At 43.8% G+C, this 17,539-nt stretch overlaps 1 protein-coding gene across 1 annotated transcript in view; it reads right to left on the bottom strand.

The window, feature by feature from the left end:
• EXOC4 (exocyst complex component 4) overlaps positions 1 to 17,539 on the bottom strand; it is a 301,672-nt gene that overhangs the window by 240,945 nt on the left and 43,188 nt on the right. Inside the window, exons 6-7 of the mRNA XM_088531798.1 lie at positions 17,230 to 17,473; positions 11,761 to 11,938 (exon numbers count right to left, since the gene is read on the bottom strand). Coding sequence (XP_088387924.1) covers positions 11,761 to 11,938; positions 17,230 to 17,473 — 422 coding nt within the window. The remainder of the gene's footprint in view (positions 1 to 11,760; positions 11,939 to 17,229; positions 17,474 to 17,539) is intronic.

The following is a 17,539-nucleotide window of genomic DNA, read 5'->3' as shown; positions in this document are numbered from 1 at the left end:
CCTACAGTCAGCTCTGAAACCAAATCAAGCACCAAGTTAGCCAGAGATGTCTTTCTCTTCAAAACTGCCCCCCAAAACAAAGCTGAACCAGAACTATAAAATTCAGACTGCAACATGCTGTTTTCCATTACCAGGAGCAGAAACAAAACCTGGCTGTGCAATGAAGATGATTTTCATAATGTCACTGTTGATGCATGTGTCCCATCCCCTTTAATACTTATTGCTAGTTATTTTAAGAGCGTGGTGGCACAGAAACCAAATGAGGGGATGACCTGAAATGCATTTATGAATCTACTGCCTAATAATAACAGATGTTAAGTGATGAAGAACTGAAAGGGTGGGAGGAAATGGGAAGAACCCAGCATGGATTATGTTGAGTTGAATGCCTAAGAAACCTTCCACTTCTGCCTGTCCCCTTGGAAAAGGGGATGTCCTTTCCAAAAGCATCCAACTGAATCCTCACAGCAGAGAGGAAAAAGTTGGTGCTTCTAGAGTGAAAATAGATACAAAAACTATAGGACTGCTGGTCCTTGCACAATAGTGAAAGAGCTACAAGCAACGTAGGTTTAAGGAGCACATACCAAAACCATGGACCTAGGCTACTGCCTTGCACAGATGGAACTGGAGAGTTCAGACCCATCTGAGACTGCAGACAAAGCCAAGGACAACCCTAGTTAAATCACTAGTTAAATACAAGTATCCACACATATTAAGAGGGAGCCACTCGCAGCACTTGGTTAGAGCACAGGAGTTTTCCAAGCACGGCAGCCACACAGTCCTCACCTCCACACATCTGGGGTAACATCTTATTTTTTCCACCATTCGGACGAAGGTGGGCTGGAAAGGAAAGACACCACAATGAATTAAGGCACTTTACCCAGAGCTTAGCATGGGGGAACGACTCAGAGGCCCCATCGTTTATCACCGTGGCAGGTAACGCGGCTGAGAAACTCACTGCAATTAAGTGGGATTGTCCTTTTCCTGCGCCCAAGCTAATCGTGTGTACATCCACCCCTTCATTTCATTGCCCTTTTTGCAAGTAAAAAGGGAAAAGTTTGGGATATTTTGCTGAAGGGATCCTCCAATTTATCTATTTACCATCCTGCCGGGAGGTTGAACTGATTTGGATTATTCTGCTTTTCATATGCGACAACTTCCTACTGCTTAGCCTAGGAGGGAAAATTAAGGACATGATTAACCTTTCTGCAGCTGGAATGGATCCTGCTCCCACTTCCGTCTTGGGACTTGCACCAGGGTCATAGGATGGACCTCACAAGAGAGAAAAAATACCCACATCACCACCAAAAAAACCTTCCTCTTCCTTCATGCTTCCACCCAGGCTCCTCTAAACCGTCCTTCCAACCAACCGTCCTTGCTCCTTCCTACCAACCACCTCTTAAGGCAGCTGCACACAAGGACTCAGCTATGAGCATGGCCAGGCAAGCCGCTCCTCTGTCCAATAAAGGAAAATAGAGTTACATAAAATGTTGTTTTTCTTGGAAGTTCCCCACACACACCTCTAAAATCATGACATTATAATACAAAATTAGATCTGGGATTTTCGATAGAGTCTAAAGCAATTAGATGCCAAAACCCCACAGGACTGCAAAGGGAGTTAGATCCTAACTGCCTTTGGCTCCTGTGGAAAACCTTGTCCATTCCAGAAATTCGTCGGGTGGCTCCATAAAACCTACAGAAAAATTAATACTAAGCTGTACATAGTTTCAAAGTTATTTTTATAGAAATCAACTGGGCTTCTCAGCCATGACTACACAGCAAGGAATAATATGGTCACCATGAAGGTTTCCATTTAAAAAATGCTCTGGGAAACAACATTTCACTCACAACAAGCATGCTAAAAAGAAATCAGTGACACTAAGTTTCACTTTCGTACTAAAAAATAAAAGGCAATGCCCAAGTAAACACAACCACCAAAGCCACATCACTCAAAACCACAGCATCTGCACTGAGCACACATGTATTTTTCATTCCCTTCTCCTGCTGCTGCTCTTTGATGTTTTCTCAAGTCTATCCTATAAATGGAAAGCAGAGGGACTCCGGCTTTTATTGCTGGAAAGAATGAATTAACAATGCAACACATTTTATTATTATTTTAATCAAGTTCCAGCTCACAGCTTCACTGAGTGCACCCTCAATCGCACGTTTCTTCATGCTCTTTCAGTAAATGTGGACCCCAAAGAGCTTTACGAGGCATTTAATTACATACTAAGGGTAGAACAACTGTATACAGGCCCCATTTAATTAACTAATTCCCTCATTCCCCATTTTATCAGGTGAAAATGGGTTTCCACAGTTCCTAGCACGGACACGGTTAATGTCTTTTCCAGTCATTTGCTTAAGAACAGCAGTTAGTATTTGTCCCAGAATCCACATGCTGCTACTTTTATATGTATTGTGCATTTTTATAGATAGAGGGGTCTTGCCTGTTCTTCAAAGGAGTCTTCAGCATTGCAAAATTTGACACAGAGTGCACAGCTGAAGACCCAAGAAGAGAGAAGCAAAGGGCACGTCCATGGGCCACCACCAATGCCCCACAGGGTCACCACCGCCTGCAGCTGCCGCACGAAACCGGAGACTTCAACAACTTGGCAACTTTGAGACATAACTGATCATTAATTAATACAACAAGCTAGTTCATAAGACAAAATTGAAGTTCTGTGTTGTCATTTGCCAAGTTTAGTGGGCTGGATCTCCATGAGCAAACCTGCACGGCCAACTGATGCACGAGATGTCACCGGCTCCGACGTGCGCAGACCTTGACAAGGATGGACGTGGAACTCGACACACAAAGCTGGCAAAAAAGGCAGGTCTAGTAGAGACAGACACACTTTTGAGCTGCTCCTTCTCAAAGATACAAGAGATTTTCTGCGGATAGAAGATGGTGACTGTAAAAAGAAAGTGCCATCAATACCATTTTTACTACTCGGAGAAAACCAAGTGGTAACAGAAGATCCTCAGCTGAATTCTTGACGATGCAGTAGTCTTCTAGGGATCAGATTTCGAAGAACAGCCTTCAAGTTGTGAATAAAACATTACAAAATCCAATGAAAATTTAAGAAAAAAAAGATGATTCTTCTCCAAGATCTTCAGACTTTGCGACCGGGTCCGTTCATGGCTGTTCAATGGCTGCACTTGAAAATTTTGCCAGAAGCAAAGGCGAAGCGCAAACAGAGGGAGGGCATATTCACTAACTGAAATTATTTCTATTTTCAAAACCACTTTCTTGGGCTACCAGGCCTACTAAGAAACCACCAGCATCACTTGCCCCCTTCTGCATTCACTCTGATGTAGCAGCCAGGCCAACATGGAAAGAATTCCCAGTCACAATAACAGTTTACTCCAAGCTAAGTAGTACTGACCAAATCAACCCCCTTTTCCTGTTCCCACAAGTCCAGGATTTGAGTTCTGCTGCCATCCAGCTGATTTTTTCCTCAATCTCTGTAAATCCTGCCTTGGTAGCCACATTCCGTGTAGGCATACGGGCTGGGATTCCCAAAGAGTGCAATCTATTGGGAAAAGGGTCTTTGAATAAACACTGTAAAGTTGGTTCAAATTTATGCAAATCCCTACCTGAATTTCCATTAGCTACTGCTGGCTCTCGGCCAGTCAAAATACCTAGATTTACATGCTATCCGGTTAGAGAAATAACCATTAAATTATCAGGCAAATCAGCATCTCACTTCATAAGGCAGAGAAGTGCATACCTCACATTGAAACTGGATTTTTGGTGGTGCAAATCACAAGAGAGTCCAATCAACAGGCCCATTTACACTTATGTACCAGGAGCTTCAACTAGAGTTATTGATCAGTAAATCCATCACCTTCTCCAAAGAGTCTAAAACCAACCAAAAGCGAAAGGGATTGCAGACTGTTCCCTTTAGGAACCCAAATTCATTTTTTCTAATTTAAATTTTAAAATAGTACCTTTTTCCCTTCTTTTAAAAAATAATATCAGAACATGTTTAATAGAGAACTGGGTGTTTTGGAGCCTATGTCGTACTGGCATTTTGTTAGTGCTATGCCAGCACTTCCCACAAAGAGAACAAGCGAAAAGAAAGGTATGAAAAAAAGTAGTTCCAATTTCTTTCTCACTTCACCTACTGGAATATGGAGATGGGATAGTTTCTCCCATGCTGATTTCCTACAAAATAAGACAGATTTTTTTTTACGAATGCATGTTGAGATGTCCAAAAACGCAGACCCGCGATGCTCTGACCAGAATATCTGAGTGTTAGGAAAGGATTTGGGGGTGAGAGCTGTTTGGTTGGTCTCACTGGAAGTCGGGTTGTCATTTACCATGAAGGTTACAGGCTTCGTGTTCTTCAGCCTCTCTCAGGCCACGAGTCACTGGTAGCTCCTCGAGCACTTGCTGCTGGGTTGTACCTACACGTTTGCACAGCACCTATGGACAGGGAGACTATGTTCTCTTGCTGCTGGGTGTTTCTTACTAACTCGGTAAAATCCTTTGATAGCAAAAGTTGCTTAAGCCAAAGAATAAACATGAACTTGGTAATTAAATGGAAATATGCAGGTTGATTTTGTGTTTAAATGCTTTCTCACTAAGTCGTCCTCCCAGCCCCGCACATACCCTAAACAGAGTAGCAGTCCAGCCACTTGAGACTCAAGTCTTCATTACCTTTAATCACAGTGGGCACGACCCATTAAAAGGTTACGCATATATAAACCTGATGACATATTATTCAAAAATGCCTGCAAGCTATTTGCCAAGTTCCTAAATAAAGCCACTCCGAAAGGCAGCTGATCAACAAAGCAACCAAAAAGAATGTACAAGATGGATAAAATACCAGAGCTCAAGATTTTCAGCGTAACAATCATGTTCAAATTCTTGAGTGTTGGGAGCTCTGCAAATTCATATCCTGATTTTCAGCAGGGCTGATATCTGTAACGTCAGAAACACTTACTAGAAAACCCCACGCAACATCCTCTGCCCCCGTTTCACTGCCTCAAAGTGGGCACCAGGAAGAAGAGCTGCTTGCAACCATTTCAGCTTCCTCTCCTCCTTCACACATCCGCTTCCCCACGTGTAAAATACAGAGCAGCATCACCCTGGAGAGATTAGACGACTAAGGGTCTTTGGTGATGAAAAGCCTGCTGTGAAGATGTTCCTAAAGTGTTTGTGTGTGCTACAGTGATACACAACCTATTTCCAAGTGTCACTTGTGTGTCCAGAGCTGCAGCAGGGACAGCTGGTCTCCCTGTGGGCTCACACTTGCCTCTCAGGTTGCCCAGGAGCTGCTCCTGTCCCCCTGCACACACAGGGTGGTCCTCGCAGGCAGATCTCCATCAGTTCGGCACCTTCTCTGCTGGCCCTGGAGCAAGGCTGAGAGGAGAGAGGAATGTGTGTGCGTGAGCATAAACACATGCCTTGCAGAATGAAAAGGGAGGAAAAGAAGAAAGTTACATTCATATATGTCCTTCTGAACACAATGCATGCACGTGTGGCAGCTGATAACTGAGCTTGTTCCCTCCAGTGGCCTCACTGCCCTGGGTTCACTGCTAGGAGCCCAGCTGTACCCTGGCTGGCTGTGAGCAAAGTGAGGCGGAAGAGTGACATTTCCTTCTTAATTTTCTGTTGTCCACTAACTAAAGCAATTCAGAAGTTCCCTACATTGCAAATAATTACTGTAGCGGGAAAACTAAAAAGCAGGGTCCACCCATAAAAAGATCTTTCACTTTCATAGCAGGAAAGAAACAGCAAAAGCTGGAAAAAAAATAGGATTTTTCCTCCCTGTTCTGCAAGTGTCACGCACGTTAAACACGACAAGCACACAGCCCAGGAGCGGAAAGGCTTTCAAGCAAACCAGTTTCCAAACATTTCCCTAGGATATCACAGCAACTCTCTAGCATTAGCAGGAATTTGCCTGCATGAGTCCCACATGCACCGCTGTCAGATTAGGCTCCTTGCAGCGAGGACATGATGAGCATTTGGCCTTTTCTGTTCCCAGGATTTTTATGATGCTGGTAAGAGTACGTCTCAGTGACTTTAAAGCGAGTCACACAGGGACTACGTGTGAATAAGCTCAGCACATCAAAGACGACGTGGTTTTATAGTCCTATAAAACATGTCTACAAATGCTGATGAATTACTCGCAGCCGCTCCTAATTCAAGCTGACAGCATGAATAAAGAGCAGTGGACACTGATAGCAACCAAAAAAGGCACATCAGGCCTAACAAGTAACTCTAAGAATGTAGGAAAATGGCTCAGATTCTGCCCAAACCTCCAGCTCTGCCTCCGTTTCTTCTACACTGTCTCATTAATTAAAGTTGGAAGCTGAACACTGAGCAGTACCTTACAGGCTGGAAGTTTCATACATTTATATAAAATAGCCAGATTCCTGCTGGCAATCTGAAACAAAGACGTCACATCGAGGGCAAGGGCCTCTTCACAATCTTCTTCGTCATCCCCTGTCACCTTTCAGCGTGTGGAAGACAGACTTCCAGGTGACGCAGCTGGAAAAAGGGCTGGAAAAAAAGAAATCCAGTGCTCCCAAACTATACACACCAGAAAGCATTTGATCAGCGTGCAAGGCTTCAAAAGGCACCGCTCTCATTCAAGCTGTCAAATATCCAAGTAGGGAGCAAGTCATTACCCTGCTCTGCATCTCCATATTTTCTTCAGACAAGACTTTCCCTCAACCTAGCAACTGAGAGAGATGACTTGGAAATTACCTAATGATGAGGCTCTTTGCAAGTATTTTTTCACCTTTTTCCTCCATTAGAACATAATCTCTCAGGCAAAAAGCACGAATATGCTTTTAGCTCACTTAGGTAAATTTAGCTACTTAAATATTTAGGCCTAAACTCCAAAAGAAGCAACCTTAAAATTGTATCTTGATAAGCTTGTTCCACTATTTAAAGAGAAAAGAATAAAAGTCCATCTGAAATGAAAAGCCCTTTGAGCACGGAGCAGCTCGAGGCTCTACAGCCTGAGCAGAGGAGGGTAAGGTATTTTTTCCCTTCTTGCTCGCATACCTGCAAACATTTCATTAAACAAGCTAATCTCCTTTAAATCTCCCCAACAGGAAGCTCAGTGACCTCTTCTGCGAGTCACCGTACATTATCCAAACAATTCATTTTTATGCAGGGCTTTATCTCTTTGAACTTTAAAGTAAATGTTAGTGTTTATGAAACACACTGGATCAACAGCTCTGGGATTATAAAAAAAAAAATCACTCTGAAAATAAAAGCTGTAACACAGGAGCAGTCATGCAACCTTCTGCAGTGGCACCCTGCTCATCTAGTGCAGTTTCCCAAGAAAGGAGTTAAATTATTTGCTCTGCACTGTGCAAGGAGGACTGAAACAAGCTGGCACAAGTCTATAAAGTATTTTCAAACCAAGGGGACGCAGGACATTGCATCCCTTCCCAAAGCAAGTTTAGTAAGAGCAATATTTAAAGTAATACCTGCCCGCAAAATTGCCTTGTCCATTCCTCAATTCAACAAAGGTAACACTCATCTCAGACCATGAACTTCATCTCAGAGCTTCGTGCTCTTAGTAGCACAGATTTCCACAAAATGTAAGTTCTGTGGCACTTATAGCTGCGCTGGAACAGTACATGCACTGAGTGCATTTCAGGGAAGAAACAGGGAAAAAAAGTACCAAGTGGCAGAGTCTGTAATTATTTAAACTGCAATTTTAAATATCAGCATCCTGGAGAGTCTCATGTAGTCTCTCTCCCCTTCTCACACATCCCAGTTTGACTGGGATGGTGTTTTACAAATGCTGCAGGCAAAGCGCTTCCACGTCACCCACCCTGGGTAAATGGGGGGACATTAATGAGATGAACCAGCTCCAGTTCCACGTGCTAAGGACCATTTCACGGGGATCAAAAAGTCCGACAGACACGTTATCTTGAGGGCCACCACAACACCGCTGGTTTGCGTAAAGGGGCTTTCTGAAGAAAAGCCTCTTTGGTTCTGAACATTTATCATCGAGCTCCGCGCGTGCTCTAGGGGTTTCACCTTCTGCACGGACATTTCAGCCAACGTTTAGGGCACGTTAACGCTAATGTGGCGCTTCCAAGAACCTTGTTTCACCTTGCAAATGCCAGCAGTGTCTCCCAGTAGTTTGTTCATGCTTTAAACAGGGAGCCTCGGCAGAGAGAGATGTGGGTACCTGTCCCGGGATGCACGTTTGTTTATCCGGGCAGCCAGAAGCAGCACGATGACGGCAGAGCTATTCAGTATCACTCCGAAGCCCCTGCTCTTAACACCAAAAACCATCTTCCTGAGCACTTTGCGATTGTGCCAGGCCCGTGCTGAGCCCCGAGGCAAAAGCAAGAGCCAATTGTTGCCTTGGCATGAGTTGGTACCTTCCCTCCTTGCTCCCCCTCGTCCCTCTGGGTCAGCACTGAAGCACCCCACGTCCAGGGACCTGAGCAGGCAGAAGATGCAGCCAGCAGAAAACATGAGCCTTTTTTAGTCAAACCATCTCCTCCTATTTAATTTATTGCCCTGCAGCGTGAACTACACTGCCAGAAAAAAGGAGGCACCCTGGATGGAGGGGGAAGAAAGGGGAGGGCAGCGGAGCCGGCTTTGCTCTGCTGTGGAAACAAACCCTCTGCAGCTTTCCGTGAGGACTCAAGGGGGCTAAACGTGCCTTTGTCTTCCTAAAAAAGGCAACAAAACAGCTATAGGCTGTTCTTCAAAAGCCAAGATCCGTCAGTTACAAATACCACTGTTCCATAAAGAAACAAGATCTCTTCCTTGGAGGTGCACGGTAGTACCTGGAACTGAATCCAGGAGACCATCCCTCCTGCAAGCTGCATGTGGAGATGTTAGAGAACCATTATGGTTGGAAAGGACCGTGAAGGTCATCAAGTCCAACCACAAACCCATCCCCGCCCTGCCGGCTGACCCATGTCCCCAGGCACCTCATCCAAAGGGTGCTTGAGCGCTGCCAGGGACGGTGACTCCAGCACTTCCCTGGGCAGCCTGTTCCGAAGCTTCACCACCCCTTCCATGGAGAAATGCTTCCTAACATCCAACGTGAACCACCCCTGTCCCAGGTGTTGGGCAATGTCTCTAGCAGCAGCAGCAGCAGGGCATTGCACTGACAGCAGTGCCAGGGTCATCCTCCTGGCCCTGGAAAGGTGACGCTTCTGAGGACACCGAGCAAACGCTGCCGTTACGCAGCGCGGACGGACGTCCCGCTCTCATCGTGGTATCCAAAGACAGGGCTAAAAAAGGCAAACGAGCTGGTAAAAGTTTGGGGTTTTTAGGTTTTCTAGCACTCTGGCACTCAGCTCTAAAAGGTTGCTCCGTTTTTGTTCTGATGAGTTGAGCACTTGCACACTCACAGAACATCAAAACACAATGAATCTGTATGTTCAATACCTTAACAGGGCACAACTCTGTGCCACCTACCTAACGCTGCATCACGGTGCTTCATGCTATCACTAGAAAATATTCACAAATCCAGAGAAAAAAACAGCAAAAAAGAGGCTGCTCCAAACAACTTTCTCACATTTTCCACAAAGGACGATCTACGACCCACTGCGAGGGCACGTTATTATTTATGTATGGAAATATAAAGAGATAAACCTAGCTATAACATATTCCACACGCAGAGCTGCACAATATACATGTGAAAGAGCTTATCCATGGGAATCGGAGTCAGGAGATACTGTAGCAGCATGAATAAATTTCCTTCTTTACAATCTGCATACACTGCAGCATTTTCTGATGCAGTCTGCCACTAACCCACTTCCTCAGAAATTTCTTCTTCCCCCAACCTCTGTCACATTAAACAAATACCTGTAAAACTGAGTCTGCTCCTCCTGCAACAAATGTAAGGTCTCCCCTCGAAAAAAAAAAAAAAAATCTTATTCCAGAAACAGGATAGAAATAATTTAGCCCTCGACTCAAAGGTTTTCCTGTACTAAAAAGTCAGAAATTTGAAATCCACTCCTAGGAAACTAAAAGAGAAAACCCACAAGATTCTGAAGAGAGAATGGGAAAATTGTCTCTTTTCCGTGGCAGTCAATGCTCATCTCCTTACCCTAAAACAGCAGGAGATTAGAGAGTTTAAAGTGCTGCTTTTTTGTGCATTGAAAAAGCTATCAGTGACTCTTCTTTGGAAGCTTTTATAACTGACATCTTTGACGCCAGACCAGTAGCAATGAAATCCTTACAGACAGGTGAGTTGCTGCATTTTGTTTGTTAGGTTTTTGTACAAGAGAAACTTGACCAAATACTTCCTTCCTAGTGCAGAAAAGACATTTAGTGTCTCCGTACGCAGCTACACATGCTCCTGGTACAGAGTTTTATCAGTGTCTGCAAGAGCTGGCGTAATTCCCTCCTGACTTCCCCACTCGTGAGGAATGAGACCTTCACAAACTCTCACTGATAAGGGGAAATTACTTGCCTTGGGATTCTGCCTCGCTGTAGATAACATCCTAGAGGATTTCTTACTCCCAGGCCTCCTCTTCCTAGAGTGAGATTTGCAGAAGTCACCAAGGCCCTAAAGTTTTTCTGGATCTCATGGATGATGGTAACATGGTTGGAGTAAGAAGATATTTTATGCTGAGCCTCTTCCTCATGTTCCTAAATTTAATTCTTACCTTTAATAGAGCTCGTCAGCTTCAATTCTATGGCATTACTTTGTTTAGAAACACCATTAACCTCTGTCCATGGAGTCCCAATCTTGAATTTTTTTTGCAAGACCAAGTAGAAAATGCATATCTATGCAGGGAGAAGACTGACCAGGAATAAATCACTAACTCCTTTAATTAGGCAGATTTGTGGGTAAGGAGACAGTGAACATATTCAAAGGACACATTGACCATGTCATATTTGCCATTTCCAAGAAGTACCTAAATATACTGCATGCTCAAAATTGGCCATATCCATTAAAAAAAATAAAAGTACATTATTGTGCAGTCAGACAAGTCTTTAGAGTAAAAAGAAAGCAGACCTGGCCCATGTAATGAAAAAGCAGGTCAGTGTAGGAGCCAGAGAGCAGATTTCAGGAACAGGCCAGAGGTGAAGTCACCATCATAAATCTTGTCCCCACTTGTAAATAATGCCAAGCTCATTTCTTTGACCTCCTCCATCAAACACTGGGCGAGATGTACATCTGTGCACTATATACTAAGGTAATTCCAAATAAATAAGTAAACAAACATCTCCTCCCCGCAAAAAAACACACAAAGAAACTAAAAATGCCCACAATAACGTATACATCTCCATGAGGGCACACATGACAGACGATAGCTCTGTTGCTTGCAAGAGACTCTCATGCTAAAGTGCTAGGCCTGGTACCAGAATATTCCCTAAGCAATGCACAGCTTTAGCATCAAGAATCACATAAGACTTCCCTGAAAACCCAGTGGCAGCAGCCTCAGTGCAGTCATCTCAACCAGCTGTAACTCAGGCTTAATTACAGGAGACAGCAGGCCATTGGAGCTGGGACACTTTATAAGACTGGCATGACACAGCAGCACAGAACAAAAATCTCTACTGTTTGAAAGTGTCCAGATAAACCCCTTGGTAGAAAACAGGAACCACCTTTCCATGGGCCATAAGGAAGAAACCACAGAAAGTTTGTGAATGGTACTGAAGCTCTCTGGAGTTTGTCTGTAATAAATGTGGTCACTTACCTCAATAAAGTCTAATTGCAGCACAGCTCTCCCTCGAGCGTGACAACACTCTTTTCTGTGGTATTCTGGCTCTAACAGCTGTCAAGCTGAAAGTTTGGCCGCTTGAAGGCTCCTTACCTGCAAGACGTCTTGGATCTTCACCCACACATCGACCATGTCATAGAGCTTGATATCACCATCGTGCTGGCTGGAAGGAGACGCCACCGTCTGCTGCAGGTGCATGAGGACGACGGCGTGAGCAGCAGCCACAGCGTTGAACTTGTCAAAGAGAAGCTCGAGCAGTTCCAGGAGCAACCTATAAAGCACCAAGACAACCTCTGCTCAGTTATCAGAGCACATTGCAAACCCTATGTCATGTAGCACATCTGAGCAGTGGGTCAGATTCAGAAGATTTTGATGTTATACCCTGTTTTGAGAGGGATACTGGGTATAACACAGCAAGTCTATGGCATTTTGGTGACCTCTTTCAGCTGAAACCAGCTTAAATTTACTACCTAAATATTTCTGAGGATTTTCCTTTGTACTGTGTATCTGAGTTTCTGATTTTTAGTGGGTTCCACTTGAGTAGACAGGAGAAACAAGGACAGGTTAGCTGCATTAGCTACTACAATTAGCAATTTGATATCATGATTATCTGAGGGCTGACCAAACCCCCAGACAGAGCAACAAACAGAGAGAAATTACCTGCTTCTCCCCAGAAAAAATGAGTGGTGGAACCACACACACAAACCACATATAAGATATTGATTCTGGATTATGAAATGATTATTATGAAGGATTTAACATCACGAAGATGTTAAAGAAAGCAGAATAGTAGCTATCTATGCTAAAGCAGAAAAGACTGCTACTATCAATATTAACAGTAGTTAATTTCAATATATGAAGTCCAGTGTGGAAGAAAAGTCATTCTTCACCACTTTTTGTTTTTAATAAATTCTAATAACATGTTCAAAAAATCAAGCCATGAAGTTACGCCTGTGGGAAGAGCCACAAATCTTCCCCATTCCCTGAAAAACGCTGCCCCTTTACTAGTGCTGACTAATGGTACAAGTTATAGGAGGAGATGGGCCACGATGCAGCCACAGCTGCACGTTGCAATTATCTTCACCCTATTCAAGGGTGCTGGAGAGCTTTTGCTCTGACAGTCTCTGCATGAATGGGTAGAGAAGCAGCTAGGACATGAGGCTGGTGCCACCGAAGCCAGAAAACCAAAGGAGGAACCCAGATGTACAAGAATCTGGGAAAATTGCTAGGCTCCAGTTGGAGGAACTGGTATCTAGCTTTGGGTGGGCCACCAAAGACAGCTTTAATTATAAACATGTCTTATGTGATCAAATTAAGCATATGCTCTTGAGAAAATTCATCGGTGTAGGCACTATTTCCATTAAAATCCCACACTACTAATGCAAATTTAGTCGTCCTAGGAATGCATGACTTTGTCAAACTGAACTAGTTGCACAATTTGAAGAGTTTGGTTTATTGTTCTTAAATAGTTATTAAGTAAACTTAAGTTCTTTAGTAACAGTAATAGGCAGTAAACTTAAGTATTACACTAAAAAAGTTATTTGTTCTCAATTGCTAATGTTTTCCTGTTCTCATGTTCCAGATTGGCAGAAGGGAAACCTTTCCCCAAAGCATCCTTCACTGTATCTCACTACCAGCACTTTACAATCTCCACTCTAAACCAACACCTTTTTCCACTTCTCTTTTCAGCTTCTCCAGTGTCTCCTCTCTTGTCCTCACTCCCTTTTCTCTAAATATCTTCTGAATCCATTAGGGTATTTTTGGAACAAGTTGACCCGACCGAGACACAGAGCCAGGATGCGACTGGCAGCCTAGAAAGCCGAGTGGCACAAAAGGACTTGGATTTTATGTGTACAGGTTGTGGCACCGAGTGACCCAAGCAGGACACACACACACACACACAATGACAGGAGCCTGGCTGAGGCCATTTGTCACAGCAGGCTCACAAACCCTTAGCCACAAAATATGCGAAACACATTGAGAGACTCAGAAGCAGCTCCTGTTGTCCCAGGAGGAAAGAACATCTTGATGCAGAGCAACCGCTGACACTTCACCGAGGTGGCTAATCACAACTCAGGAGTTTCACCCACAAGAACATCCTTTGCCTGGTCAAGGTGTTGGCACAAACAGAGTTTTTTGTATTGATTTTACAGCCTCCAGATTTGGTAAAAAGGCAAGTAATTCTCAATTCAAATGAAATACTGCATTGAATCCTAACACTGGGAATGGGTAGCACGACAGCTCCTCATGGGCCAGATTTTCAACTAAAATAAAGACAAGTTATTCCAGCCAAAATCTTGCCCTAAATTTGGACTTTGGGTAAACATGCTTCCAGATTCCTAGTCTTCTAAAGGCAATAACCTTCCATAACTCAAAAGCTGCCCCCAAATTCACTGACACACACCAGGATTCACTCCAAAGCACTGCAGCACGACCTCCTCTATGGAGGACCCTAGAGGGTCCCACCACCCAACGTAATGACTTCTATACACGTGTCCTAACAAGCCACTCGATATCAAGTCAACAGCAATTCCTACATTTAATCACCACTTTCTACTGGGTCTTAATCCCTCACATCATTCCTGTTTCACAGGAGTAAACACTCACATCAAGGAGGGCTGATATTCATAGCAATCTATGCCTGCAGATAAACATCTGGTGTTCAGTTAGGCTTCTTCCGAAGAACCACCACAGTGACAGAACAGTGGAGGTTGGCAGGGACCTCTGGAGATTGTCCAGCCCCTGACGCAGGCAGGGTCACCTTGCCCAGGACTGGATCCAGGCAGCTCTTGAGTATCATAGAATCATAGAATGGTGAAGGTTGGAAGGGACCTTTAGAGATCATCTAGTCCAACCTCCCTGCACATGCAGGGTCACCTAGAGCACGTGCAACAGGACTGCGTCCAAGGGGGTTTGGAAGATCTCCAGAGAAGGAGACTCCAAGAAGGATGTTGATTATCTCCACAATTTCTCTGGGCAACCTGTTGCAGAGCTCGGTTACCCTCACAGTACAGAAGTTTTACCATATGATCAGAACATCTATAGTGCAGCCCCCCTGCTATTCCTGCTAAAAGCACCTGGGACTACGTTTCATGAGGACACGCTCCCATTTCCTTGCACCACTGAAAAGAAAACCTAAAAATCAGGTGCACCACAGTGACATGCAAGTCATCCCTTTGGGGCCTCATGAGTGCAAAGTATCATTCTGTCATTCCAGGAAGATCCTTCAGATGTGGCAGTGCCATCATTTGTCACCTGGAGTCCAATTCAGTGAGGGAGCCTTCCCAATTCCACAGTAGCTCTCCAACTAGACTGTTTTTCCAGGAGAGGATTATAGAATCTAGAGGCCCAGGACAAGATGCCCATGGCAGAACAGTGTGTAAGATATATTACACCCTAAGAGCTATATACATCTATATCTTTTGACCTGAGAAACTTGGAGCAATATTTCAAAATGTCTTGATACACAAGTGTAGAAGGCAATCACCCAAATGAGTGACCATTTTGGAATCCAGATGGTCATTACCAGCCCTGAAACTCACCTGGCCAAGTTCTCCGGCACAGAACGAGGGGACTCTATGTATTTTTTTGCAAGTTCCATGAAGGAATCGCACCAGGACCTCCACAAGCAGGTTAGCAGACTTCAAGGGGATGGAGACATCATCCTTTCCATAGAGGAAACACATGAACCAACCTTTGGGAGCCACCAGAGAGCAAAGAAGAACCGAATGGATCTTGTGCGGTGCATCCGTAATGATCCGAGTACAAGTTGTCCAGCAGAAGCTTCAATATGAAGCTTCAGGCTTCTCTGTCAGCTTTTATTAGTCATTTTATTTACAAAATTTCAGAGTTTTCATGGATATCCTTCAAAGTACTGTGGCTGCACAGTGATATGAAGGAGACTAAGCCATTCTAGATGATCCCTGGAGGTCCCGTCCAATCTTAAGGATTCTATGATTCTATGATTCACACGTGGTTAAGGCCAACTGAAAAGCAGTTTACTTGCCAAATACTGAGGTCAGGCAAGTATTGTGGCTAATAAATAGTTAAGCAGATCTGGGAGCTGCACTGAGGCTCACATCTGGGGTCTTGCAGAGTTTTTGTGGCACAGGAGGAGACCCTTTCTGTTCGTTTTTTGTTTTGTTTTGGAGATGAGGAAAAAAGTCATTTAGTTGGGACTTAAAATGGGGGCTAATTCAAGGGGCGGGATACGTTTCCATACTGTAAATTATTCTTCTCCGTTCTGTCCATATAAATGGATTCACCTGCTTACTGCAACCTCATAAGCAATTCTGGTTTAGAAACAGTTCTAATTATCTCCTTACTCAACAAGAATTCGAGACATTTGCCATAGGGCTCATGGAAGCCCTACTAATGCCACATCAAACCCTGTTACAGCTCTTTGCGCTTCACCCAGCCCTCTGGGGCAGGCTAACATCATTAAAACGTGACCTGACTCAATTTATCTATTTTAACCTGCAGCCTCTGGCCACGTGGCCTCTCCAGACTGATTCACAGAACAGGTAGCAGATACAAGTTATGCTCCATCTTGGCACTGGGGACTAAAATCCTGTCTTCAGACCCACTCAAAAAGCTTGTTCCAATTTCCCTGAGATATCAGCACCAGAACTCTATGAACTCTTCAAAACGGGATTTTTTTTTCCACAGCAATGATAGAAATTGAAAAACAAAGAAGTGCTCACCCAGCTAAAGTTTGCCCTGGGAGAGATTTTCCACTGCCAAGTTTCCACACAGTGAAGAAGCACATTTTTGTTTGGGGATTTTCTTTTCTGGACAGTGCTCATTGTAACATGCAGTATCACATTTTAAGATTTCAGATTAAAGTGATAAAGAGCTTTGTTTCCAGCAAAACAGTTCTAGAAAATCCTGAAGGCTATTGTTAAAAAAGAGCAGAAATTTAATTCTCAGGTCCCTTGCTACTAATGTAGATGTGGCTGCAAATCAATTAGAAGCTTAGCCATATATTTACCAATGTCACTGGTTACACAGATGATTTCAAAACCCTGCTCCTGTATCCGCTGAACTTCAAATAACTGAACTGACTCTTTCCAAGTCATATTACATATGAACTTTAAATTCCTTAGGCATTACCACCAGTGTAAAGTCATGACTGAATGCAACACAAGGCAGCAATTGGTATTTGTTGTGGCACCAAGCTTTTTTAATATTATTTATTTCTTATAGTAAAGCTATGCTGGCTTCTTTCGTGCTTCCAACTTCGATCAGCATTTTAAACACATCTGTTCAGCCAAAAGAATTTCTTCTATGCTTTGACCCTGAAGAGAATATCTCCCTTTTCCACACTCTTAGCTGAGAAGCAGAAATACCTCCCATTTTGGGATGCACTTCCTTAATCCCCACGCACTTCAGGTGCTCAAGGAACATCAGCCTTTCCAGGAGATGCATTTCTGAAAACATAACCATTTCCAGTTTCTGCTATTTAAAGATTTTAGGCATTCCTTTATACGGCAACCAACAGATAGCACACCTTCCCCGAAGACTTACTCCTGCAGCAAGTTTCACTGCTTGAGACCTCCTTACCTGGGCTGATTTTCCTGCGAAAGACTCTCCCCTCTCTGGTAACCGTTGTCTGCCACCTGCGTCGTGGAGCGCTTGACAATCTGCTTGAGCTCTTGCTCTAGGCGATCCTGGATGGCTTTCACAGTTTCAGGGATTTTTTTCAGCTTGGCCAGCCCTTTGATGAGGATGCCCATGAAGACAGTGCTGTTCTCCTCCGGATCCAGGTCTGCATCTTCCTTAATTTCCAGGAGACTCGTTTCTCGCACTGGAATACATTTTAAAAGACATAATCCAAGGCTTAAATAATACAAAACAACACTTTACACCATAT

This window comes from Tinamus guttatus, unplaced genomic scaffold (genome assembly GCF_059628265.1).
Source record: "Tinamus guttatus ecotype Peru unplaced genomic scaffold, ASM5962826v1 Tinamus_guttatus_pri_ptg000434l, whole genome shotgun sequence".
Taxonomy (NCBI): domain Eukaryota; kingdom Metazoa; phylum Chordata; class Aves; order Tinamiformes; family Tinamidae; genus Tinamus; species Tinamus guttatus.
The sequence above is the reverse complement of the archived record's forward strand: the minus strand, read 5'-3'. Positions and strand labels throughout refer to the sequence as shown.